The 24,825-nt window shown below is 43.9% G+C and overlaps 2 protein-coding genes across 2 annotated transcripts; one reads left to right on the plus strand and one right to left on the minus strand.

Annotated features, from left to right (window-relative positions):
* Positions 1-2,093: 2,093 nt before the first annotated feature.
* Positions 2,094-15,944, minus strand: LOC117453684 (N-alpha-acetyltransferase 15, NatA auxiliary subunit-like). The gene is made up of 20 exons (XM_034092592.2): positions 15,722-15,944; positions 14,719-14,803; positions 13,811-13,915; positions 13,526-13,683; positions 13,198-13,332; positions 11,976-12,129; positions 11,700-11,819; positions 11,340-11,435; positions 10,281-10,387; positions 10,124-10,196; positions 9,811-9,980; positions 9,291-9,443; positions 7,987-8,115; positions 7,438-7,651; positions 6,744-6,937; positions 5,922-6,030; positions 5,729-5,827; positions 3,094-3,237; positions 2,830-2,927; positions 2,094-2,756 (listed from the first exon to the last, which is right to left on the minus strand). The coding sequence occupies exons 1-20, from the start codon at positions 15,773-15,775 to the stop codon at positions 2,547-2,549; spliced, it is 2,607 nt and encodes an 868-aa protein (XP_033948483.1). The 5' UTR covers positions 15,776-15,944; the 3' UTR covers positions 2,094-2,546.
* Positions 15,945-16,274: 330 nt separating this feature from the next.
* ndufc1 (NADH:ubiquinone oxidoreductase subunit C1) lies at positions 16,275-19,721 on the plus strand. Its single transcript, XM_034092593.2, has 4 exons — positions 16,275-16,400; positions 17,148-17,251; positions 19,386-19,458; positions 19,631-19,721. The coding sequence occupies exons 1-3, from the start codon at positions 16,355-16,357 to the stop codon at positions 19,443-19,445; spliced, it is 210 nt and encodes a 69-aa protein (XP_033948484.1). The 5' UTR covers positions 16,275-16,354; the 3' UTR covers positions 19,446-19,458; positions 19,631-19,721.
* The last annotated feature ends 5,104 nt before the right edge of the window (positions 19,722-24,825 follow it).

Here is a 24,825-nt window from a genome sequence, read left to right on the forward strand (position 1 = left end):
GGCATGTGGTTGGAGCTCTGCTTGGTGTTTTATTCTCCCATCAGTCGGGCACATCGGACTCTGAGTGGACAGGCGCACAGCCAGGGTACAGGAAACCAGTAGCAGCATTGTGAAGGTGAAGATGATAACAAGACTCCAGGAAGTGAGTGCTGTAACATATTTAGACAAGAATGAAGTCCTTCTAAATTCTTTCAGCTGGACACTTCTGGGTACATCGATCCCACCATCATGGAGTGAAGCCGTTATCTGTTTTCCCTAAAGAGGGCAAACATCAAATGTTATGTAGCTCATATCGGCCGATCTCAATCCTAAATCAGGACCATACACTTAATGTGTCCTTTATTTCCAAAAGGCTAGACTCTTATATTCCTGATCTGACGGACGCAGATCAGACCTGGTTTGTGCAAACACAAGATCATGTTAGATGCTCTGTGCACATCACTCAGACCACCAGGGAAACGGATGCAGTGCTATCATTGAGCCTTGACACTGAGAAAGCTTTGGACTGTGTGAGCTGGAATTATCTGGTTGTGGAACAATTTGGCTTTACTGAAAATGCAATCACTCGTCGTATTAAAGCTTTGATATTGTGCCCGACAGGCAGAATGAAAGCAAATGGACGTCTGTCTGACCTCATACATCTGGACGTCTGTCTGACCTCATACAGATGGACGTCTGTCTGACCTCATACAGATGGACGTCTGTCTGACCTCATACATCTGGACGTCTGTCTGACCTCATACAGATGGACGTCTGTCTGACCTCATACAGATGGACGTCTGTCTGACCTCAAACATCTCTCTGTCTTTGCTCTTTGTATCGAGCCTCAGGCCACAAGAGAAGACTGTAATATACAACGATGGATGATCGAGAACACCAGGTGGCGCTATACGCTGGAGACGTGTTTCTATACATGAGTGACCCAGAGGTCAGCCTTTAGATCTACTTGATGTTTTTGGCACATATTCAGGCTACAAGCTCAATATTCAAATAACACACATTTTAACATTTAGAATTTCAAACTAAGACTCCCTGTTGATTAGTCTCAAAAAGCAATCAAGCACTAGGGAATTGGTTAACATATTGTCCCAATGATTTATATTAAAAATAAACGATGGATCTGTGCCTGGTCGACACGACTGAATTTCACTTACGCATTGAGACTATAAAAATGTACATTTCACCAAGACCTTTTTATGTCATTGCCGGTGAAAGTTCCACATACCCAAGTTCAGGATTGGGCAAACCATTTTTTCTCATTTGATTTGGAATGGAAAAAGCCAAGGATTAAATATAGTACATTAACTATCAGTAAGGAAGGCTCTCCCTAATCTCAGGGATGATTACCTGTGTGATGATGGGTATGAAGCAGAGTGGAAGGGGAAATAAGGAGTGCAAAGGTGTCCCAATGAAAGCAACGATTGGAGATCACAAAGCTATGACAATCTACCGGGAACAGCTTTACCTGATTTACCTGAAGTTATGAAGCAATGACTTGTGTGAAGAAACAGTTCACAATGCTCGATGGATTGCATACGATTCTGGATTCAAACCAAATACTATGGACTCGAGATTCAAACTTTGGATAAACACTCAATCACACCTGGCGAAACCGATGTGAAATAACTTTCTCCACGTTCCAGATACTGGCGTCAATTTAATCAGAAGAGTCTCGTTAGCTTTTTCCTTACTAAAATGAAAACATATCTAGCATTGGTTGAGAATGCTTGTTGGAGAAGCTGAGGGAATGGTGGACTTCCCCACTTTTTGGACATGCCCAAAAATAAACCAATTTTGGGTTGACAGAACCATGCAACATGTTTTGGGACCACAGATCCCCTTCTCGTGTGAAAATACCCCGCTCAAACAGAACCCTGATTCTTGTGTGCTGTGACATGGTGATGCTTTGGCTCCAACAGTAAGTCGTATTCTGAGGGAGCGTGACAAAGCAGACTAAAGCAAAATGTAAAACCTCAAAATGGGGAATTACCCAGCTTAGCTTCTCTTCCTCCGCTTCACCTCCTGCTGCCGGTCCCTACAGCCGCCCCCCAGCAGAAGTCATTCTAAACATCAGCACTCACAACAGCACCATGTGGTTTTGCAAACATTGTTTTATTAATCCATTTGTCAGTTTGTAATATATAAATTACTTTTAAAAACGTGAGAAGCAGATGCACCTACAAGAAGGACATGGCGTGAAAACACAGGAGTTATAGAAAACCTGGACTGTGTTAACAGCCATCTGAGACGTCCACTGTCCAACAATCCTCTGTGTCTCCCTGTCCCGGATTGTCTATGGACAGGGCCTGTGTGTGTGTGTGTGTGTGTGTGTGTGTGTGTGTGTGTGTGTGTGTGTGAAACAGTTCTATAGACAGCCTTCTTCCATGTGCCAGCTCTTCCTGTGGTCAGTCCATCCAGATCAGTGCATTGTGGGGGCAACACACAGCAGCCAGAGCCCAGGGAAGGGGGGGTGGGGCGGGTTCTAAGGCGTCTGGGGGTGTGCGCTCCTCTTCCTCCTCCTCCTCTTCGTCTCTTGTAGTCGCAGCTCACATTTCGTTGCCCATGTCGTCGTGCTCTCCCGAGGACAGGTCACCGTTGGCACTGATGGTGGGGTTGTTGTCTTGGTAACCGGGGGGCATGAAGGCCAGGCTGTAGGGGAAGAGCTTATGGCAGGCGGGGCGGTACGCCTCCGCAGCTTTCTGCTGACCCCCCCCCAGCTGTCCGTCACAAAGAGCCTCCAGCACCTCAGTACTGACCTGCAACCACACAAACAGTTAGTTATCTGAATCAGTGTGTACATGTTGAACAGACAGGTGTGTGAGGTCAGACCTGGATGCTTCTCCCAGTCAGCGACTCTTCCAGGGCCGTAGCTATCTCACAGGCTGCCTGATGACAGGAGGGCTCCAGGTACACCATCATCTTAGCAGCTGAGGAAAAGTCACGTTTTTATAAAATCACAATGGCAATATTACTCGTCGGTCCTATAACACAAGTCATATGAGTCTGTCATGGCTGAATAATGCACACTTACGCATGCATAAGTGTGCATCTGTGTGTGTTGTGTTGTGTGGTGTGTGTGTGCACGCAGCATACCAGCCAGTCTGTGGGGGATGGAGCTGGAGTGTTGGCTCAGGAACTTCTTGTTGAAGCTCTGAGGGTCGCTGTCCCCAAACAGCCGTGAGATCTCCTGCTTCAGCACCGTCCTCACCGCCTCCGCCAGGTCGGCACTCTCTCCAACTACAAACACAGTAAATCACAGTTGGATGAACAGTTTGTGTAGAACCAGAGGTGGGAGAAGTACTCAGATCTTGTACTTGAGTAAAAGTAGTAGTACAAGAGTGTAGGAATACTCTTTTACAACTAAAAGTCCGGCATTGAAAATGTTACTCAAGGAAAAGTAGAAAAGTATTATCATCAAAATATAGTTCAAGTACCAAAAGTAAAAGTAGTCATTGTGCAGATTGGTCCATTTCAGAATAATATGTATGATATGTTTTATAATGCTTGATCATTAAAATGTTATCAAAGCTGGTAAAGGTGCAGCTAGTTTTAACTAGAGAATGCAATTCCTGAAGAAATTGCTAGTGGGAATGCTTTATGCTTTATGCTGACGCTGAACTGCTATGATGAAATGTAATGTATAAGAAGAAAGTGAAGACTTTAGATTGAAATGATACATGAACACTGGGGGCTTGAATGTGTGATAAGAGAAGAAAGTAAGAAGGCTTTGAAAAGCATCAGAATATTTGAACTGCAAACTTTTGAACTAACTTGATGGCGAATGATCTGTCGCCATGGCAACAGTATTTGATGACACCCCATACTATGCTTAGATGTGTTGATGGCTGCATCGTTACCAAACTTGTGAAGGTTTGGGCCATTAGGAGCATTTTCACTGAAGTTATGAAAAAACCGTGTTTCATAGCGAGCATTATGTTGCCATGGCAACGCCATTTGAAGAAATCTCAAAACTGTCACGTAGATGTGTACACGGCTGGACTGTTAGCACACATGTGAAGTTTGAGCACTTTTTTACCATTTTCATAGGAGTTATAGGAATATCGTGTTTTACGGCGAGGGATGCATTGCCATGGCAACAGCTTTTGAGGAAAACTCACTAATGGCACAGACATGTTGAAGGCTATTTTGACCAGTTGCATAGGAGTTACGATAACATCGTGTTTCTTGGCGAGGGAAACGTGGAAACGGCATATGGTGAGATCTCAGATTTGGCGTACAGCTGTTGAACCATGGACCGGTGATATACAGGTGAAGATTGGGGAACGATCGGACCGAGTTACAGCGACATCGTGTTTTATGGCGAGGGATGCGTTGCCATGGTAACACCACATTATGTAACATCAGATTTGACGTAGAGCTGTTCAGGGCCACAGTGTTAACCATCATGTGATGTTTGGTGGCGTTCTGAGCATGTCAGTTGGAGTTATGACATCATCACACAGGTTTTTGTGTTTGAGGTGACGACGTTATCCAACACCTATGTGTGTGTGTGTATCCAGATATCAAAGGTTACCATGGTGATGTGCAGTAATCAGTGAGAGGAGAGCCTTTCCATTGTTCTGAATGAGAGATAAACCTCTTACATGTGAACGTTTTGTTGAAGAAACGTAGCAGATATCGGTGAAATGTCAACGCGTGAAGCGTCTCAGAACCCTGACGAGCGTCTCAGTCTGCTTTTTGTGTACTTTCGGGTCAATAATGTGGCCTTTTTGGCAGATTAACTAAAGGTGTGCGGCTGCTGCTGTGAGGAAATATTGAATTTTACAATGGGCCTTAATGGAGACATGTTGAACGTTTTTGTCACTTCATGCCCTCAAGAGGCATTTTGTTTATCCAACCTAGGAGAGGTTTTCCTACGTTTTTCATGACCAATTATGTCTCAGGAGTGTAGGGTTTGGGAATTATGGCAGGTTTAAAAAGAAATATGAAGGCGAATTTCAAGCTGTCCTCCACTCTAGTTGTGACTTCACGCACTCTAGCCTTAACGAGCTGCGCAATACACACTAATGTTAAAATCTGAAGAAGGCCTCTGTACCAAGGTCTGAGCAATGTTTAATATCTCTAAAAGTATGAATCTGATTTAACAGTTGTGTTACACGAATAATGTCAGAAAGATTTGTAAACATTTTAAAGTTGGAATGAGTGAAAATATGAAGGAGCAGTTAGCAGTTGAAGTCGCATGAAGATTTTTCAAGTCTGAAGAGTTTCTCCATTGACTTCCATGTTCAAAATGTGATGAATTATGGGATGTATCCCTGGAATTATGAAAGTGAATGAGAAAAGTAATAGCCATCGATTCCCGATGGAGCTGAACGTTCTGATGTTTGAATGGAGTTTCTGCGATGTGGAATGTGTGGAATGTGGGAGCAGAAGAGGCGCAAAATAACCCTAATAACACTAAATGACTTTGTATACTGCAGGGTAGCTGGTGGATTTAGTCCAGGTGGAACTAAAGTCTGATTTAACACTTGATTATATTTCACATCATTCATCCAAATCTGTAAAGTAACAAAAGGTATTCAATAAATGTAGTGGAGTAAAAGTACATGATTTACCTCTGAATTGTAGTGGAGTAGAAGTACAAAGTAGTATACTATGGAAATACTCAAGTATCTCAAAATTGTACTTGAATACGGTACTTGAGTAAATGTACTTAGTTAATTCCCACCTCTGGGTAGAACACATATTGAGCTCAAAGGGTACTTGCCTCCTCTGAAGAAGCGCACCAGACACTGGTGCAGCCATGGGTTGGACGGCTCTATGGCCACAGCCCTCTTGATGGACTGAAGCATCAACAGGTACTTCTCTGCAGGAAAGAAGACCGATAATGTTGAGAATCGTTGGTATGGTTACCTGCTGGGAGTGCATGAATGAGTGTGAGGCGTGGTGAGTGCAGGGACCTTTCCTGAAGTAGATCTCAAAGGCCAGCAGGTGAGTCTCGATCTGGTTCCGCACCAGGTTCTTCAGAGGGATCAGGAACTTCACTGCCTCCTCCAGAGGATTCTCCACCTGGTCAAACACATTAAACGTCCCCTATTATACCTTTTTCATCAATATATTAGAGGTATATATAGAACATGTCGCTGATTGGCTGAAACACCAAACAGATCATCGCAGCATCCCATAATCCCCTCTGTTTCAGCCCTGTTCCAAAAGTGCTGATTCAGGGTCTGTAGCTTTAAATGCTAATGAGCTGCTGCTGGCCACGCCCCTCTGAGAGATGATTGGTTTAAAAACACACAACACAAAGGTGCTCGAGGAGGAGATTCAGGTGATAAGGTGGTGGGGGGGGGGGGTTACCTTGGTTGGTGATTGGCTAATGGTTACACAACCAAAAAAACATTGTGACATCACAAAGTGAATCTGATCGGTGGATTTTCAGACAGGTTTTATAGAAATAGATCAGGACAAGAAGAGAGGCGGCCATTGTTCCTGAGACTGTCCGAACCTCTTAACACAGAGGGGACACATGTTGATGTATACTATATCTGTAATTAAGAGAAACATTACACAGTGGGAAATATTCTATTGGATCAAATGTCAATGTAATGATTATTTTGCATTGGATTTGAATGGAATGGAATAATACTTCAGATTCTAATATGCAGAGTGATTGATAGAACACATAGAACATGGACTGTTCCGCTGTACCTTGACCCAACCCACTATCATTAGCAGAAAGGCTGTGTTCACAGAGCATGCTGGGAGGGAGCAGGACCCACCTTGGCCAGTTTGTCAGGCACCAGCTCCTCTTTGGGCCCTCCTATCTCCTCATCATCATCCTCCTTCTTCTTCTTCTGGTTCTTCAGCTGCTTCTCCTTCTCTGCGACCTTCTTCTCCTCCTCCAGCTGGGCCTTCTTCTGCGCTCTCCTCTGTTTGTTGCGCAGTTTCTTCAGCTCCTTGTCGTTCAGATTTTCTGCCGGAGGCAACAGGATATGTTTACCTTTGTAGGAGTGACACTTTGAAGAGAGCGCTGTCACCAGATGGTATTGTTTACTAAATGCTAATTCAAATAAACAGGTTTACTCAGCCATTTTTAAAAAGGTCAGGAATAGGATCATGTAACTTTTGATGACATCAAAAGACACTTTAAGAAATGTCCTAATATTGATCATTGTAGCGCCGGTGCTTCCCTTTTCCTGAGAATGGATCTTTGAACAACCTGAAGCTGCTGCCTCCTCACTGTCTCACACTGACTGCACACCACTCTGATCCTGAGTGCTATGGCATGACCAGAGCACTATAGCACTTCCTCTGGTTGGTGTGTTTAATGAGAACAAGTCAACAACAGCTCCATTCTACCTTATATGCAGTACCCTGCTACATAGAACTACATTATTTACATCATGGTTGTTTGTCCCTTGGACAATACAAGCCTGACCCAGACACGTCGGGATCATGTTAAGGATAACTGACCGGTGTGCGCCTGGCTCTCCTTGCTGTCGTCGCTCAGCGGGCGGTCGTGCAGCAGCAGGTAGATCTGGATGGCGCTGCGAGCGGCCTTGTAGTAGAACGGGTGCTGCCGCAGCACGTCCTCCAGCTTCAGCAGGTCCACGTAGGAGCGCAGCGTCATCTTCCTCATGCAGTAGGTGTGGAAGTCAAACTGGTCATCTGTGATCTCCACAAAATGCTGACAGAGGGAGGAAGAGAGGGGTGCAGAGGAAGAGTCAAGTGGAAGTCTGGATAACAGACTGCACGTCTATATCAAGATAAATGTGACTATGTGCATAAATGTGCTATATCCCAGTGAACGCGGCCGCTCAGAGGCTCGTCTTTGCTTATCGCTTTGACGCGTATAAATAATAGAAGTCCCTACTGAAGTTAACATTTAAGGAATCAAACAGACAGACCATAAGGTCACCAAAAGACCTCACATGTCACACTACCAGCCTCCACGTACACCAGGCAAGAAACAAAGTATTACAAGTGTGGCTCCTGCAGTAAATGGCAGCTGTGGGAGCGTACCCTCTCGATCTCATGGCACTTCTTCAGCGCCTCTCCAAACTTGTTCATGGCCTTGTAAGCCAGCGCACACTCGGTCTGGAACCACATGCACTGCATCTCGTTCAGGTTCTCCACGGCAGACGCCCCCTCCTGAAAACACACACACACACGTCAGTGAGAGGGGGGGGGGGGATAAAGCATATAAATATGATCTTGGTATTTTATATATACCGCTATATCGCTATATCGCGAGTACTAATATTTATCTTGATATTTATAATCTAATAATATAAACTCATGTCAGCATTCTTGATTAGATTCATATTGTTCACATCAGCGGTCTCTATTGGAACACTTTGATGAACTTGCATTAATACCTGTTTGCATTAAGAGATAAAGTGCTATCCATGAGGCCCCTAGCAACAGCACTCCTGTGTGTCTGTATCAAACATAAGAACATGGGAATCATTCACCTCCACAGACAGGTTCTACCAACCGCTACGTGGCTCTGTAGGCATTTCAGTTCACCATGGTTACGGCATGACAACAGAGGAAGGGACTCTGTCCACTGAAATCCTAACTGACGTAAGACGGCCCGCAGCTTGGCTCTTATAATGTATTATTTATTATAGTTTGCAGGTAGCACCGTCGAACTGAATACATCTTTAAACTGTAAAGTCCCCGCACGGCGGCAGCTCCACTCGGAGGCCGTTCACAGGCTGCAGTTCGCCTTCTCTGTTCAAGGTGCTGCTCTTGGGTGGGCCCTGGAACCAGAGCTTTGCTTGTTGGCCAATGAATTGGATTGCACTCATGTTGGGCTGTAGCTAACTGGACTCTGTTCACCACACACTGCACACACTGATCTTACATGTGTTGCTTTCCTATGAAATAGATCTGACCAAAATGGAAACTGATGTGTGACTTCTTTTGTAATGCCTTTCGGTGATGGAGGAGATGTTTCCCGAATTAATTCATTTGTTTGACTGAACTATTTGTCAGGCCTGAATCTGACCGTCACCCCACTTGATTCAAAATAGGTGAGATCTGCTTCAAAGTTAAGGTATTCCATATCACCTGTTCAATGTCACCTGACTCTCCAGAAGGAAAGGGCGTGCTCTTAGAGTTCTTCACGCCCGCTGAGTGGCTTATATTGAGTCATGTTGCCATTTGAAAAATGAAGATAATTGTGACTATGATAGTTGTTATACAAAAACTGTCTGTAAGTTACTTTTATGTTTAAAATATCAGAAGGGACCATTGGCTGCGGCCATCTTGGCCAGCCCTGGTATAAACCGACTGGACTACAAAGGAGGACACGTTCTCACCCTGGTGAACTTGGAGCACATGTCCTCGGCCTCCTTGACCAGGCCAGCCTTCAGCATGTACTTGGCACACTTGGAGTTGATGAAGCGGTCGGCGGTGTCCAGGGCCTGGGCCTCGTCCATCCAGCGCGCCGCCTCCTTTATGTTGCCCGCGTGCTGCAGCGACACAGAGAGAGCTTAAAGACCTCCACCTGAACTCTCCCTCTCCCTCGGCCATACCCCTAAAGGCCTTCAGGAAAGTTCTAAATACCTTTGAAGGTTATTATGGCCACAAGTAAAAAGCTATTACAAAATGCTGTCTCCCCCTCTATTGCTCTCCTCATTAACATAATCATTTTCAGATGGCATTGTTATAAATATCTAGGATCTTAATGTCTTTCCTTCCTTGACTTTGCTATCTTGGTTTGTGTTTCTCAATGCCACTGATCGTGTGTTGCTGCCCCGTCCCGATGCGTTCCGTGCTCACACACAACCAAAGAGCATCAACACCTCATTCTGCACTGAGTGGGAGTTCACTGTAAACCTTGTAGATCTTGGCCTTGATGAGGAAGAGCTCGATGAGGGTGGGGGTGCTGTCAATGGCCGCGTTGATGTACTCCAGGGCCGTGCTGTGCCGATCTATGAAGTCAAAGTGCTGCGCCAGGAAGTACTGCACCCACAACAGAGTGGTGGGGGGCTCCTCCTTCCCCTCGTCTGCACACATGTTGCACATCATCACAGCTCCGCCTTCATCAAGTCACACATCAATTACAAACATCTCCCAAAGTGGGATCAATAAAGTACTTCTTATCTTACACATTCAAATCCAAGAAGTACATGAGGGGAAATAAGCTCACCGTTTTCACAGAATATCCTGCAGGTTTTTAAGCAGCTTTCGTAGCCAACTACTACTTCTTCAATGAGTGCCACCTGCATGAGGAGAGAGCGAGTTAGCCGCTTCATTTGAGAGCAGGAAGGAGAAGGACTCCATTGTTCTCAGCTCCGTGGGCTCACCTTGGCTCTGTCGGCGTAGAGGGACTTCAGGGTGGTGAAGACGGGGGGGCAGCCTTTACTGAAGTTCATCCTCAGGTAGCCGTCCAGACACTCGCGGAACTCGTCCCCTGGCCAGCAGCACACACAGTGGGGGTAAAGAAGAGTGAGCTTTGTGGCGTGTTACTATTGGCCTGTTGAAGACATCGTGTGCACTGGCTCTACTGTGACATGTCTCCATGCTCTGATTGGTTAGCTGGCCTGAAGTAGGAAGACAAAGGAGTGGGGAGGGGTGTGGGAGAGAAACTCCCTCTGGTGGGGACTCAGCAGCCCATTTACACACACCAAAAGCTAGAGCCAGGGGTGCACATAACGTTCTGAGTGAGTTCCTCAGGTGGGTACCAGGAGACAGTGTTTGGTACTGCAACGTGTGGGCCCACGCAAAGTGATGAAGCCCCCTGTGTCGCGAACGTCGCGGGGGGGGGGTGTGCGCGGGGCACCGTTGTACACACCGACGTTAACTGCAGCCCCGTTTGCCCTTAGACCAGTGCTTCTCAAAGTGTGGTCCGCGGACCACTGGTGGTCCGTGAGCTCCCCCTAGTGGTCCGTGAGTATATTGGTAACATTTCACATTTGAAATAAATAAATACATTTAAGTTTTTCGCACTCTCGCGGGAATATTCATTACACATGTTGCCACTTGTTTGTACAATTTTCAGGCGATTTGTAAAAAACGATGTGTTTTTGGATATTTGTGGAGTTAGGTGGTCCTCGAGTGTTTTTTTATTGGTTAAGTGGTCCTTGGTATGAAAAACTTTGAGAAACACTGCCCTAGACAAAAAGAATGATGTGGATGAACTTAAAGTTCAAACCGTCCTGATTGGACTGTGAGGGCGCTCCCCTTTCTGTGAGGGCGCTCCCCTTTCTGCTTTACAGACAACATCATGGCAACATTCCCCCCAGTGAAAGCCTTTCTTTGTTAGAGGCCATGCTGTTTCCAGTCCTGTGAAGACAACCCATTCGTATGAACTCCTCAGTAATCTGATTGGTCCTCCATCCCAGCTGCTGCTGCACGGTGTTTACCTGTCAGGAAATTAAGAGGCAGTCTCCGGGGAACCAGGCCTTTGGGGAACTTCAGCCAGGAGTCTTCATAAATCTTATGCCGGTCCTCTACACCTTCTGGACACACACACATGCACACAAGAAGAACAAATGATCACTTATACTGCAGGCCACTTTCAGTCTGAAGGAACCTCAGGGTGCCGACTGAAGGACCATTTCATTAACCCTTACTTGTTTACTGCTCCTCTTACTCAGAGGCCTTTCTGTTGCCAGGCAACCCTTGGCCAAAAGCCTTTGCAAATGCATTGTAGGATGCACAGCTGATTGACAGTCTTCAAATAGCCTCAGTATAACTACATGAATCCATCATGCAGTGCTCACCTGGCTTTAAGGCCTTCTCCAGGCCCTGGTAGTAGGCCCAGTTCTCCGGGTTCCTCTCCTGGAGCCTCCTGTAGACCTCCAGAGCCTCCTCCGGCCTCTCCAGCTTCAGCAGCAGCTCTCCTACACACACATGCACAAAGCTTACAATGTATAGATGGCTGTACTATAGAAGGAAATGGAAATAAAATATAAAGAGTGCCCATTAGCAAATGTAAATAGCGTTACGGTAACACATTCTGAGTGGGGGGGGGGGGGGGGGGGGGCATATGGACCCACCTCTGGTCTCCTCCACAGCCAGTTTGTCACAGATCTGTTTCTCAAAACTGTTCAGGTGATCCAGAGCCTCCTTGTTCAGACCCGCCTCCCTCAGAACCTGGTTCTGATACAGGAGCAGTTCACTGTACTCGTAGTCCACCTTATCCGGAGACGTCTGCACACGCACGCACACGCACGCACACACACACACACACACACACACACACACACACACACACACACACACACACACACACACACACACACACACACACACACACACACACACACACACACACACACACACACACACACACACACACACACACACACACACACACACACACACACACACACACACACACACACACACACACACACACACACACACACACACACACACACACACACACACACACACACACACACACACACACACACACACACACACACTTTGTTAATCATCAGGGGCTGGAGTGCTGACTCAGGAAAGTTTTCAGCAGAGGATGTAAAACCCTTACTCAGCATTTTGGCTTGAACTAATATTTCTTCAGGCATAGATGAAGATGGATTCTGTGACGCATAGTCAGTTCATTGTTTTGGTAGCAACTCAACAACACAATTAATGGCAGCTTATTATTTATTACAAGTTATTGAACACCTATTTCTTTACCCTAGCTATTTGAACCCTTTTGAAGAACGCTGTGATGATGACTGGAGTTTAAAACAAATGTGTTATTTCCGACTTGCTTTAAGTGAGGGGCTGGACACATGTTTTCTGCGTGCTCATTTCGCACAGCAGCGCACACAGCTTCTCATGTGACAAGGAACCACCAATCACAGCCGAGAGATATGATTACTTCTGTAAATATTAGTACACGGCAAATACGAAGGAGAAGTTGTTTATTTCAGTGCTGGTCTGTCGTTACCCTGACTTTCAGATCAGACAGTGTTTCAACTTATATTCATTTTCCGAGCACCTCTGCTAGAACATCACACATCATTAATAAGCTCCACTTTAATAATGTAAATAACACCCTGAAGGTATTCGTATCATACGGTTAGCTGGTAACGGTTGCTTAGCAAACGTAAGGCTTGTCCTGTCTCAGCACCCCTGAAAACAAAAGTATCCCCCAGATCCTGCGGCCTGGACGCAGTACAAAAGGCTAATGTGTGCGGTTCTTCTATGTCAGTTTGTGATGAAGTGTGCAGCTCTGTTGAGCGGTCTCTAGCTTCGGCCTACCTGCTGTGTTTTGCGGAACTCCTCAACAATCTTGGCGGCCATCTCAAAGTCCTCCAACAGGTGATAAGCTACAGCGTACCCGATCCAGGAGGCGCGCTGGGCCGGACGCAGTTGCAGCAGCTGGTACCGGGTCTCCTGCAGAGGAGACAAGCAGCACATGTCAGTACCAACATGCATCTCATGATACTGTCCACCAGTGAGTTCACGGGTCCTCTGTCTTCTCTTCACCAAACAACTGTACCCCCTGTACAGGAGGATGGGTAATCCCAGCCTGCCCCTCCCCCAACTCCTCATCTGGAAGCTACTGTTCTCACACACATCCCCTCACCCTGTAGCCCTCCAGGTCTCTCATCTGGATCTGCAGCAGAGAGAGGTCTCTCAGGATCTGCAGGTTGTCCTTGTCCCACTTCAGAGCGTTGCGGTAACATTTAATGGCCTCGTCGTACTTTTTATCTGAGCGCTGCAGCAAGCCGTACACGTGCCAGCCTGGAGGAAGAGCAAGTTCAGGAAGCAAAGAAAAACAGCAAGTGCACTATCCAGGTGCGCTTACACATGGAACAAACAGATAGAAATTAAGCTGAATTGTGGGGGGGGGTTGCTGCAGGAAGGATACAGACGTGGCTCTTCAGGTCGTTGCGCAGGCCTCGTCTCACCAGCTCGTACGCATCCTCCTTCTTGCCCAGACAGTTGAGGGTTAAACCCTTCATGGCCTGCGTTTCTGCAGCACAGGGGGGGGGGGGGGGGGGACATTCAGCAACAACAGTTGTAATGAGGGTTAACATTGCTCTTTATGTCTTCTTAAATGATGGCTTTAGTTTGCTTGCTAGCTTAATAGAAGACGTTTGAGTTCTAAAGAATAAAGCACTGCTGACATCAAATATGTAGACATGTTGGTTATTGCAGTTCCTCCCTGTGCCATTAATAACCAACATGTTACACATGGCATGGGATCCAACAGACCAGGCTCCAGCTCCAGCACAGATACAGGAAGTCACCTCACCTCTGGGTGGCAGAGCACTCGCTGCCCTGCAGTTATAGTTTCTCCCGCTCCATAACCAACAACAATTCACACAACAGCCACCTTGTACTTCTGCAATTTATAAACTATCTCATGTATATGTATATATATATATATATATATATATGTCTCTGCTCTGGAGTATACATCTATATTTCTGTTACTGCAGTTTTTTTGGTCTTTTATAGATCATTTTAATTTATCCAGAATATTGTATAGTGTTTTATTTGTGATGAATGTATTTTTACTGTAGATATGTTTATATTTGCTGCTTATTTTTTTATTTTATGTATTATTGTCTATACTTTATTAAATGTTTATAATATTGTAATGCCTGAACACACTGCTGCTCCTGTAACACAAGACATTACAGCTGGGAAACACCCAAGATATATGTTTGAAGTAGTTTAGAAGCAGTACTTCTGTTGCATAGTTTATCCACCTGAAAGGACTGAGTACAGCACATTCAAAAGTCCTGTTGAATGAAGCAGCTGGTGTCTTACCTCCATGTTCAGAAAACTTTGGGTTCCCCAGGATCTGTTTGCAAAACTTCAGGCCGTTTCTGTACTGCTTGTGTTCGTAGCATCTCTGCAACAACAGACAAAGCAGACTTCACATGTGAGGACAACAGCCTGCCTGATCCCAGACAGCCGTTCAGGTGCAACATGTGCTGGCACTGTGTTCCAGGGACCAATACCTAACCCTAGAGTGGACACAGCCGTCCTGGCAGTGCATTTAGCATGATAGTGTAACACTGAGGAAAGAGAACACTCGCCATTAAAGCAAAGAAGAAGAAGAGGAAATAGAACTGAAGATGGAGGCCGTGTATGAAATGTCATAAGAAAAGCTGACCCTCAGTTTCCTGACTGACAAAGTAAAGAACACACTCACAAATAAATATTAGTGAATTGATGCTATATTCTATTAATTAATTGCTAGTACTATAACTTGAATGTAAATGTCATGTATACCGTCAACGACTCAATATTGTGATTACCACTTAACTATTTCAGTCTTGTGTGTGTTAAAAAGATATGCCCAATTTAAATGTGGCATCAAATCATTGGGTTATAGACTTGTGCTTAAATGTAATTTGGTAAAAAGGCTAGGTGAACAGTTTCATTGCTAAGTGAAAGTTGGCTTGCGGTGAAATCTGAATTAAACTGAACTATTTTGGCCACATACACACTTTATGCACAGTGCAGAGCAGCCTGTAACTGCACAGCTCACTCCACTGTCCCTCACTTCTAAAGCTGTCATATGTGGAGCTTCCATTCATATACTTTGGTGTGTTGGAAGGCTAACGCATAGCTAGGACCCTACACGGCTGCTTTCTTCCTTGCAATGTTAATTATACGTGTTAATAACAGAGACAGTGAAAGTACGTTTGGTGTTCGGAACAGTTTTGTTATTGACTAGCGGCTTCCTAGCTACTGCTATAACTGACTGCTACTTGGTAAACTAGCATTAGCCAGCGAGCTAACGCTAACTCAGGCATTAGCCTACCAATATTCTCTTGAAGAGAGCATTCTCCTTCGGCGGCAGGGTGATTGTGGGCATTGTGGTGGCTTCCTATGCATCTGTCGGTTCACACATGAATAATATCCTCTTGGAGTCAGAGATCCTGGACTGTTCAGGCTCCTCTTTCTCACGTGTTGAAGCCCAGGCCCCCTTCCGAGCAAAATGGCCGATGTGCTTCTCCTCCGGGTCACCGCAGGGCTGCTGTCTGAGTCTGCGTGAGGAGCACCAAGCGAGCAGGGTCAACACGTAATGTGAATAAATAATATGTATACGAATAAATACACACATAGCAAATGTATCTGGTTATGTTCCAAAATAGTAGGCCTACATATTTTATTATGTTAAATGTAGAGTACGCTCCTATGTCCAGTTTTGTCGACAGTTGCCTACCAAATTCCATATCCCTTATTATTATTTTTAAGCGAATTGCGCTAAAACTCACTAACAGTGATTTTAGTTTAAAACACCAACTATTTTAAGTGACAGCAAACATAAGAAGGTTAGATCGATGTATCGGTGATCTTGAATCATCCATTCCACTCATCCTTCCAGGAAATGTAATCAACCGCAGAGTGTCAGGATCACAGATCGGTTGAAGGGAACTGTTGTTAAGCTAAAATGACTTTCACCCGGTTATTATCTCGAGCTGCTCTTGTTAGCAAAGGTAAGATTGTCACATCGCGGTATTAAAAAAAAGGTTATGATTTTGAAAGAGCCGGGTTTTGTCTTGTTTTGTACAACGTTAACGCTGTATTTGTTATGAAGCCTGACCTTAGCTTAGCATTCATGTAGCACTGTAGTCACACAGGAGCTTTACTATTCCCTAAAGTGAATTTGTTTACAACTATTTGCTAATATTTTCTTTAAATGTGTATATAGTGTAACAGTAAGAATGATACAACCATTTGACCTTTACCATTCTCCCATGAAATGTGTTCTCACGACATATTTATTTAAGAGGCTTGTGCAATGTAATGCTAACTCGCTTCTTCTTATTATTATTAATATTAACGCAATAAACACATCTGAAAGAAGGCTTCATTCCAACATTAGGCAAGGCAAGTTTATTTAAATAGCACATTTCAAGGCAATTCAAAGTGCTTTACAAAAATGAAAGACATTAAGAGCATTAATAATTGTCATTTAAAAACACTCATTTAAAAGCAAAGATCCACAGATCCACTAAAGCATACAGTAACATACATCTGACAAGTTGCTGTGATTCAAATGGAATATGGCCAGTTGAAGGGCATGGTTTTATTAATGTTGTAAAGTCATCTCTTATACGTCTGCAAGACTTCCTTCTTCTCACAATGATGTTACTTTTAAGTACTGACTGCCAGTGCCGGTCCATGTTCATTTCAAATGATTAACGGCCCCGTTGTTCTTGTTATTTTCATGTGTTTTGCAGTTGGATCCAGGTCTATTTTCCAAAGCTCCAAAGTGGACATGGCTAATCCTAACTGGATCAGAGTGGGCCTTGCCTTTGGATCAGCTGCTTTCTTTTGGGGCCTGGTAAAGAACCACACCGGTTTACAGATACCCTTTTATAAAGACCATCATTAGTTGGCATAGTGCTACAGTAAACTCACTCAGTTTGTTTGACCCTTAGGAGCTTATCTCCGTCTTATTGTATGAATACCAAACTCTGTTCATACACCAAGCACGCAATGCATGTCATCGGCCTTCCTATCGAGATAAGTTTGTCTTTCAGCCAAATAGTTTTCTGAATCCTGTAGCTGAGGGAAACATTTGAGCACCATTCAGCATTGACTGGATCTCAAAGTATTACCACTGTTTGCTTTTCCCAGGACAGTGGAACGCTTTTTTTAATGTTTATTATTTCTTTATTTTTTATGTTTGATTTTTCAATGTATCTATTCATTTATGTATTCTATACAATTATCTTCATGAGGCAAAGCCTTTTCAAGTGGCATTTGGTCTGTGGGGTTCTCGGGTTCCCAGTATCCTCCTTATTTTGTTATTGATGTTATTTGATTTGATTCCAGAGGCCTGTACTACGAAGCTTGCTCAACCTAGCCTGGATATGTTTGAGTTAGCCGGTTGGCCTAATCCAAAACAAACGCGCTCTCGCTAAACGGTACTACGACACGGGTTATCAAGTGGATCGCTCAAGCCAGCCGTGTCCTATCTAGTTAGGTGCGCGTTCACATGCAAGGGGCGGGGTTAGCAACATTTGACCAATCACAAACATGGAGAAGCGCACTGACAGCGCAGCGTCATACTTCTTGAATGAAAAGTGAACTTTAATACAAAAATGAAGAAGTTAAACTTTAAACATCCATGACTTAAACACTTGATCCAGGATGAAAGCCACATAGCTGCACCTGCAAGGTGAATACAGCTGGGAACAGAACAAGTGTTTGAATGCGTACATTAACAGGTTTATGATATCACTGCCCCGTCTTAGACACGATCTGACTTTCATTACATTTGTCTCGAGTGTTTCGTCAACTTAATGTGTTGCTTAAAATAATACTTCTGCATACAGTATGTGACACTGTGAGTGTTGCACGGCCAGATACGGCTCAGCTGACTCAGATAAGGAAATATATGATATATGGCAGGTCACCCTTGAAAAAGAAATCTTTTGATCTCAAGGGGCTTCACCTGGTTAAATAAAGGCTACAAACAAACATACATTATGAAGTGATATGAATGATAATGGGACACATCGACGTCTGCACTCACAGTGCCGCGGACTGTAGGCTACGTAATGTTACTTTGATCCAGTTACTTATGTTGTGGCAGATATTTAAGTAAGCTTTCTTAACGCTAATGTTATAATAGTCAGATTGCTCTGAGATGGGAGGTGATATTCTATTCATGTTCACGTTCACACAGTCGGTGATTGAACTGCAACGGCAGTTTAAACTGTATTTCCTTTATCCTGTAATATGACTTGATCGCTTTAAACTCTGCACACTGTTGTTATCAACTGTTCCACCACGGTTTCTACCTCAACCTGTAATAGATGTATCCTTATTGAAACGGTTACATTCAATGAAAAATAAAATCAATGTGCAGGCTTACGTGAACACTGTTCTCCATGAACAATATGGGCAGTTTATACATTAAATAAATCAACAGTATAGTGGCGATATTCTCCAAGTGGAAGCGAGTCGCCATTAAAGCAAAGAAGAAGAAGAACTCCGCACAGTTGATCTCTTATCCTGGAACCTATCCTGCTCCGGCTAGCCGTTCAGAATAAGTTATCTAGCCCGCTAAAAGTGAACCAGCTTCGTAGGACCGGAAATCCCAGAAGTTATCTTGCTAAACGAAAATCCTGATTCGTAGTATAGGCCCCAGGTTAGCCGCTAAGCATAAGTTACCATGGAGATCTAGCCTGCTAAAAAGAGAACCGGCGGACAGGAAACCCTGAGTTTTCCCTGAAGTTAGCCGGCTAAGCGAAAATCCGGCTTCGTAGTACAGGCCTCTGGTGGCAATAAGAAGCTAACAAAGTGATTCATATGATCTGAAGCCATTGAGGATACACACTCAGTTATTGCCAATCGGACAGACAGAGAAGAAGTAGAGATGATGTATTCGATTAGAATATGAAGAAGTATCCAATTCAACATGGGCTAATACTAATAAATGGCTTGTTGTTACTGTGCCCCCCCCCCAGCTCTTTAAGCAGAACAGTGCAGATCTACATGAGTACAGAGTGAGGAATGGCCTGGAATAACCCCCCCACAATGGTATGCGAGTGTTTGTTTGTTTTGATCATACTAGAATGAAATATATACAGTATAACATGATTTTTGTAATTGGATATCTATATTGCCAATATAGCTGTTTTTGTATTCTGCAACATTCTGTGAAGATGTCAAATCTAAATCTATAACCCGATGCTCTGCTCTCTGTCTTTAGGATGCAGCTGATCGTCCACGTCTTTGTATTCCCTCTCCCTGATTCTTCACTCTCCCTTTGTGTCAAATAAAAAAGTATCATGTGAAATGTATTTGCTGTTGCTGTGGTGGTTGATCAGTATAGTTTATGTATTGACACTTCTTTATTTCATGTGCCAAACAGAGATAAGCAGTACATGTGAGTTGTTCCCAACAGCCTTCCAAACATAATAATAATAATGGGTTTAATGTATATCGCACTTTCATATCTAAGTTCAGATCCCGAAGTGCTACACGCATTTAGCATGGAAACAAAATAAAACAGTACACAACACGGTAGAATGACTAAAAAGCAATAAAAAAACAAACCAAAAAATACATAAATAAAAGGGTAGTAATAAATAAGATAAAAGGTCTAGGAAAAGGCTCTATTGAATAGATGGGTTTGAGGCCTTTTTTAAAAGCCTCCACGGTCTGTGGTGCTCTCATGTGGTCGGGGAGAGCGTTCCACAGACTGGGAGCAGCCGAGCAGAAGGCCCGGTCTCCCATAGTACGGAGCTTGGTCCTGGGGGGTTTGAGGAGGTTGGTATTGCTGGAGCGAGAGGTCCGCAAGGAGGTATGGGGGGTGAGGACTTCCTTGAGATAGGAGGGGGGGGGGGGATACACTGGTGGGTGAGGAGGGAGACCTTGTATTCGATCCTCAGTTCCACTGGGAGCCAGTGTAGAGATTTAAGGATGGGGGTGATATGATCGTATTTGCGCACCCTCATCAGGATCCTAGCAGCGCTGTTTTGAATGTACTGGAGCTTCGAGATGCTTTTGTCAGTGAGTGTGGGGCGGAGTTTGGCGATATTCCTGAGGTGATAGGAGTTCTTGCACAGTTGTTTAATGTGAGCCTCACAGGTCAGATGGGCATCCATTTTCACACCCAGGTTGGTGACTGTTGAGGAGAGGGTAATGTCCTGGCCGGAGAAGGTGATGGTGGATGACCGAACCTGATATGGGGTGCCAACTATAATGGCTTCGGTCTTGGAGCTGTTGAGTTTCAGGAAGTGTTGCTTCATCCACGCCTGTATCTCCTCCAGGCAGGCAGTGAGTGTGGGCGAAGGCAGGGCTGCAGAGGAGGTAGGGTTGATCCTGAGGTACAGTTGGGTGTCATCAGCGTAACATGTCGGCTGATGATAGAGCCAAGGGGGAGCATGTACTGTAGAGTGTGAATAGAGTGGGGCTGAGAACTGATCCTTGAGGGACACCACAGGTGACATCAGTGTATACAGTTTAGTGAGAGCATATTTAAGACCAGGTGGGCCTTTATTGATCCCAGTTGGCACATCCAGTTGTTAGAGAGAAACAGATAGCACACATGCCAATATACAAGGGGATAAGAAGAATACTAGGAGAATAAACATGTAACAGTATGAATACAAATGACATGAATTAAACTCTGATGAGGTGAATGTACATGTAAATATAGAACAAGGTTAAATATATATACATTTAAATGTGCATATAGTGTGGTACCGTACATTTTTTCACTTGTTTAAATAAATCGATGAATCAGGGGGATCACTCACTGTCAGTATATTTCCAGCAAATAACATGAGTACCCCTCGTTTTCCGGCTCTAGTTAAATTGCTAACAGTTTACTGCACTTCCACCCACTTTGAAAAGTGGTGTGGACACTTTTTTCATATACAAATAAATCTGTTTTGCGACCCAGCCTTTTTTTGTACACTAGTCCCCCTACTATTTGTCAGGCTACAGGCTATTGTCGTAGGAACCACCGTATGTATGTGTGGTGCGGGGAAATGATGAGGAAGCGAATAATCTGCTCTTTTTTTAGGAGACACACACCTGTTCTCCATGCCGACCCACACACCTGTTCTCCATGCCGACCCACACACCTGCAAACTCAATTTTAGAGTCAGTAGAGTAAGGAGGAATTCTATTTAGTTTAAATGAGTTCATGTTAAAGTGCGTGCGCCCTGCTGCTGCAAAGAGGGGGCAATGTTTGTTTTTACATTTCCTATTTAAAGTTTACTGACATGTCCAAATTGCACATCTTGGGTCCCCAGGAATACACCCATCAAGTGTGGAGTTACAAACTGTTCCCAACATGTTCTCTTGTGCAGAATAAACCGGTGTTCTTGTTTATTACATTTGTAACAATTGTTCAAAACACTTATAACGAGTTATACTTTTAAAAAGTGGTCAGTACAAAATGTGCTCTTTTAAAATTGGTGGGAGCATGTCCCCAGCGTTAATGCCACCTATGCTTCCACCAATAAACATCAGTAACTCAGAATGCCATGTGGGAGGGCTGTGGTATGTCCAACACATGAAGACCCTCGCCTCCATGGGCAGTGGCGGTTCTAGACCAATTTGACTGGGGGGGCCAAGCTGGGCCAGTTATTTTCTGAGGGGGGCACAATAAATGCAGGATGAAAAAGACAAAGACGGTATGATGTAATTGTGCATAAGAAAACAATGCCATACAGTTATTGGTTTTTGTTTCATTCCACATATTTATTTGAGATACTTAGTTACAGTTTGTACGCTCTAATGCAGGGGTCTCCAACCTTTTTTAGGATGAGAGCTACTTTCAAAAAATAAAACAAGTTGTGAGCTGCTTTTGCTCCTCTTTTTATTGTTTTTTGCAGTGTATATATTTAGCACATAACATAATTTAACATTATGATATTCTTACCTTTAACCTTTGTGTGCTGTTTGGGTCTGTGGGACCCGTTTCAGTGTTTACTAAAAGAACATGTATGCAATTTAATTATTTTAACCTGCTTTATTTGGGTGGGGGGACCTCACATCCTCTAGGGGGGTCCGGGGGCATGCACCCCCGGGAAGATTTGTTTTTTAAATGTTGAAGTGAAATGCATCAATCTGGTGCACTTTGAGCACAAAAAGAATTTATGGATACAGCTCTCAACACTCAGATGAAAGGGAGCTGTATACTTTTCAATAATCCAAACATCTTTAGAATATGATCACAACCAATAACAAATCATTTAAACTTGTTTATTCTTATCTTATGTTACCTAGTTAGCATTCTTTCTTTTTTACTAATCACTCCCCTTTTAAACTATTGCAAGAACGTGATTGGTTGATATTCATTGTGGGGGGTGGGGGGAGGAGGGTTGTTGGATAGATATAGAGTTGTAGTAAGTAGATAGAGTTCGCTATGATTGAGGTTTCGTTTATGCATAGGGTAGATTCTTTTAATTACATTCCCTTTTTTTTGTGTATTTTTACATTTTGGATTTGCTTGGCGAGCTACTTATTGAGGGCTTGTGAGCTACCGGTAGCTCGCGAGTCGCGATCGACGTGTTGGAGACCCCTGCTCTAATGGGTCCGACTAGAATGACAAATAGCGTTACTTACGCCTATTCCGTCAGCCAAGAAATCGTTTAATCATAAACAATTTTTTTTTTTCATTTTCAGGGGGGTCCACAGTCAGTGTTAGGGGGGCATGGGACAGGGTCTGGGTTTTTTAGGCTTCAGAACCAAAGCCACTCTTCATGGTGATTGAATGCTGAATAAGCCCAAATTCCTTGAGTGGCTCTTTGGTAACTATGAATTTGGTAAACCTTTTAAATGACAGGGCCAGACCAAAAGAGTGAAGGTCTTGTGAAGGCCCTGTATATAGTAAAGGCTTGTCTAATGTGTGTATATGTGAGTGTGTGAATGTGCAGGGTTTTCTGGGATAAGATGTCAAAATAAACCTGCAGTAAGTAGCTACAACATGGACAACAATTTTCAGACTGAGTGAAATGTGAAGAATTCCAAGCAGCAACAGCATCATTATTTCACGTGCTGCCTGCGACCTTACGTGCGTCCCTGAAGTGAAACCACGATGAAAGTCACCGTGGTGTATGAGGAGTGATCAGTGCCCGCCGCTCAGAGGAGAGGCAGCAGAGGAAGTGTACAGTGAGTTGTTGGTTAGGCTCTAATGAGAAAATTAGGAATATTTGATTTAATTACATTCTGAATATATATATTATTATATAATTTGAAATGCTTATGTATTAATTAAATAATCCAATAATCTATAATGTGAAAAACTGGATATTGCAAGTGTAAAACTTAATATACTGTGTAAGGCTATTGCTTATCCAACTATCATATCACATACAATTTATTTCCAAGTTTTGATCACCTCTCTTTAAACATCTTGAGTTTCTGTCACATTCATGAGTAGAACAAGTATTCAGTTTTCCATAAGTAAAATAAGTAATACTACAGTACAAACACTGTAACCAGCTAAAGCCCTCCATTCAAAATTGTACAAATGCATACTATCAAAACCTACTTTAAGTCAAAGTAGCCTACCAACTAAACACACTGGTTATTATATTGTTATATTAATAATGATGCATTAATGTGTTCCTGACTTCATACTGCAGCTGGTGATGGTGGGGCATATTCTAGTCTTAAAACATTTTTATTTTATGATATTATGCATATTGTAATTCAGGGTAACATTTACATTTGAGATGAGTGAATCTGCAAAGAAACAAAAGTTATAGTTAAAGTGGAGTTAAAAGTTGTCTGAAATCACTTTTGAGGTACCCCGAAGTTTTATGATAGAAATATAGTATGGGTCCAAAGCATAGACTTGTAGGTCCAAAGCACAAATAAACTGCTGGATGCTCACTTGCATGTGTTGGGCAATTTGCACAATTATCATACATTGCATAGGCTACTTCAGTTTCCTGCACCTTCCTCCACTGGTGGCATTAGCCACTTCCACACCAAGTACTTAACCGTCACTTGTCCCCGGTTCTTGTTCCCCCCGAACGCTTTAGTCCCTGGAACTGTCCTAGTACATCGCGTTCTCACCGGAATAAGGCCCCGTCCACACAGAGACGATATCAGTTGAATCCGCTAACCTTCTCTATCGTATAGAAGGTTCGACACACGAGGCCGATTCAGAGCCCGAATCCGATACACGCTGATAACGGCTCTCAAAGTGGGTAGGTCTGAGGACGAAACGCTTGCAGCTCCGTGTGTACGCCCTATATGATCATTCCCTGAAAACGCTAGTGGAGCCTCGCCGCGCGAAACCGTGCCGCGCAACACTAATTGCGCAAGATGAGGCCCCCTCCGCGAGGTGAGGCCCCACGCAGTCTGTGTGATCTGCCTGTAGGGAGGTACAGCCCTGTGTGTGTGTGTGTGTGTGTGTGTGTGTGTGTGTGTGTGTGTGTG

Source organism: Pseudochaenichthys georgianus, chromosome 10, assembly GCF_902827115.2.
Source record: "Pseudochaenichthys georgianus chromosome 10, fPseGeo1.2, whole genome shotgun sequence".
Taxonomy (NCBI): domain Eukaryota; kingdom Metazoa; phylum Chordata; class Actinopteri; order Perciformes; family Channichthyidae; genus Pseudochaenichthys; species Pseudochaenichthys georgianus.

Bases quoted from the DNA above. Each gene is read 5' to 3' on its own strand.
- LOC117453684 (XM_034092592.2), bottom strand. From the start codon at position 15,775: ATGCCCACAATCACCCTGCCGCCGAAGGAGAATGCTCTCTTCAAGAGA. The intron at 13,684-13,810 runs GTATCCTTCCTG...CTCTTCCTCCAG, and splicing joins CGACCTGAAGAGCCACGTCT to GCTGGCACGTGTACGGCTTG. The intron at 12,130-13,197 runs GTAGGCCGAAGC...GTGCGTGTGCAG, and splicing joins AGTTCCGCAAAACACAGCAG to ACGTCTCCGGATAAGGTGGA.
- ndufc1 (XM_034092593.2), top strand. From the start codon at position 16,355: ATGACTTTCACCCGGTTATTATCTCGAGCTGCTCTTGTTAGCAAAG. The intron at 16,401-17,147 runs GTAAGATTGTCA...TGTGTTTTGCAG, and splicing joins AGCTGCTCTTGTTAGCAAAG to TTGGATCCAGGTCTATTTTC. The intron at 17,252-19,385 runs GTAAAGAACCAC...CCCCCCCCCCAG, and splicing joins CTGCTTTCTTTTGGGGCCTG to CTCTTTAAGCAGAACAGTGC.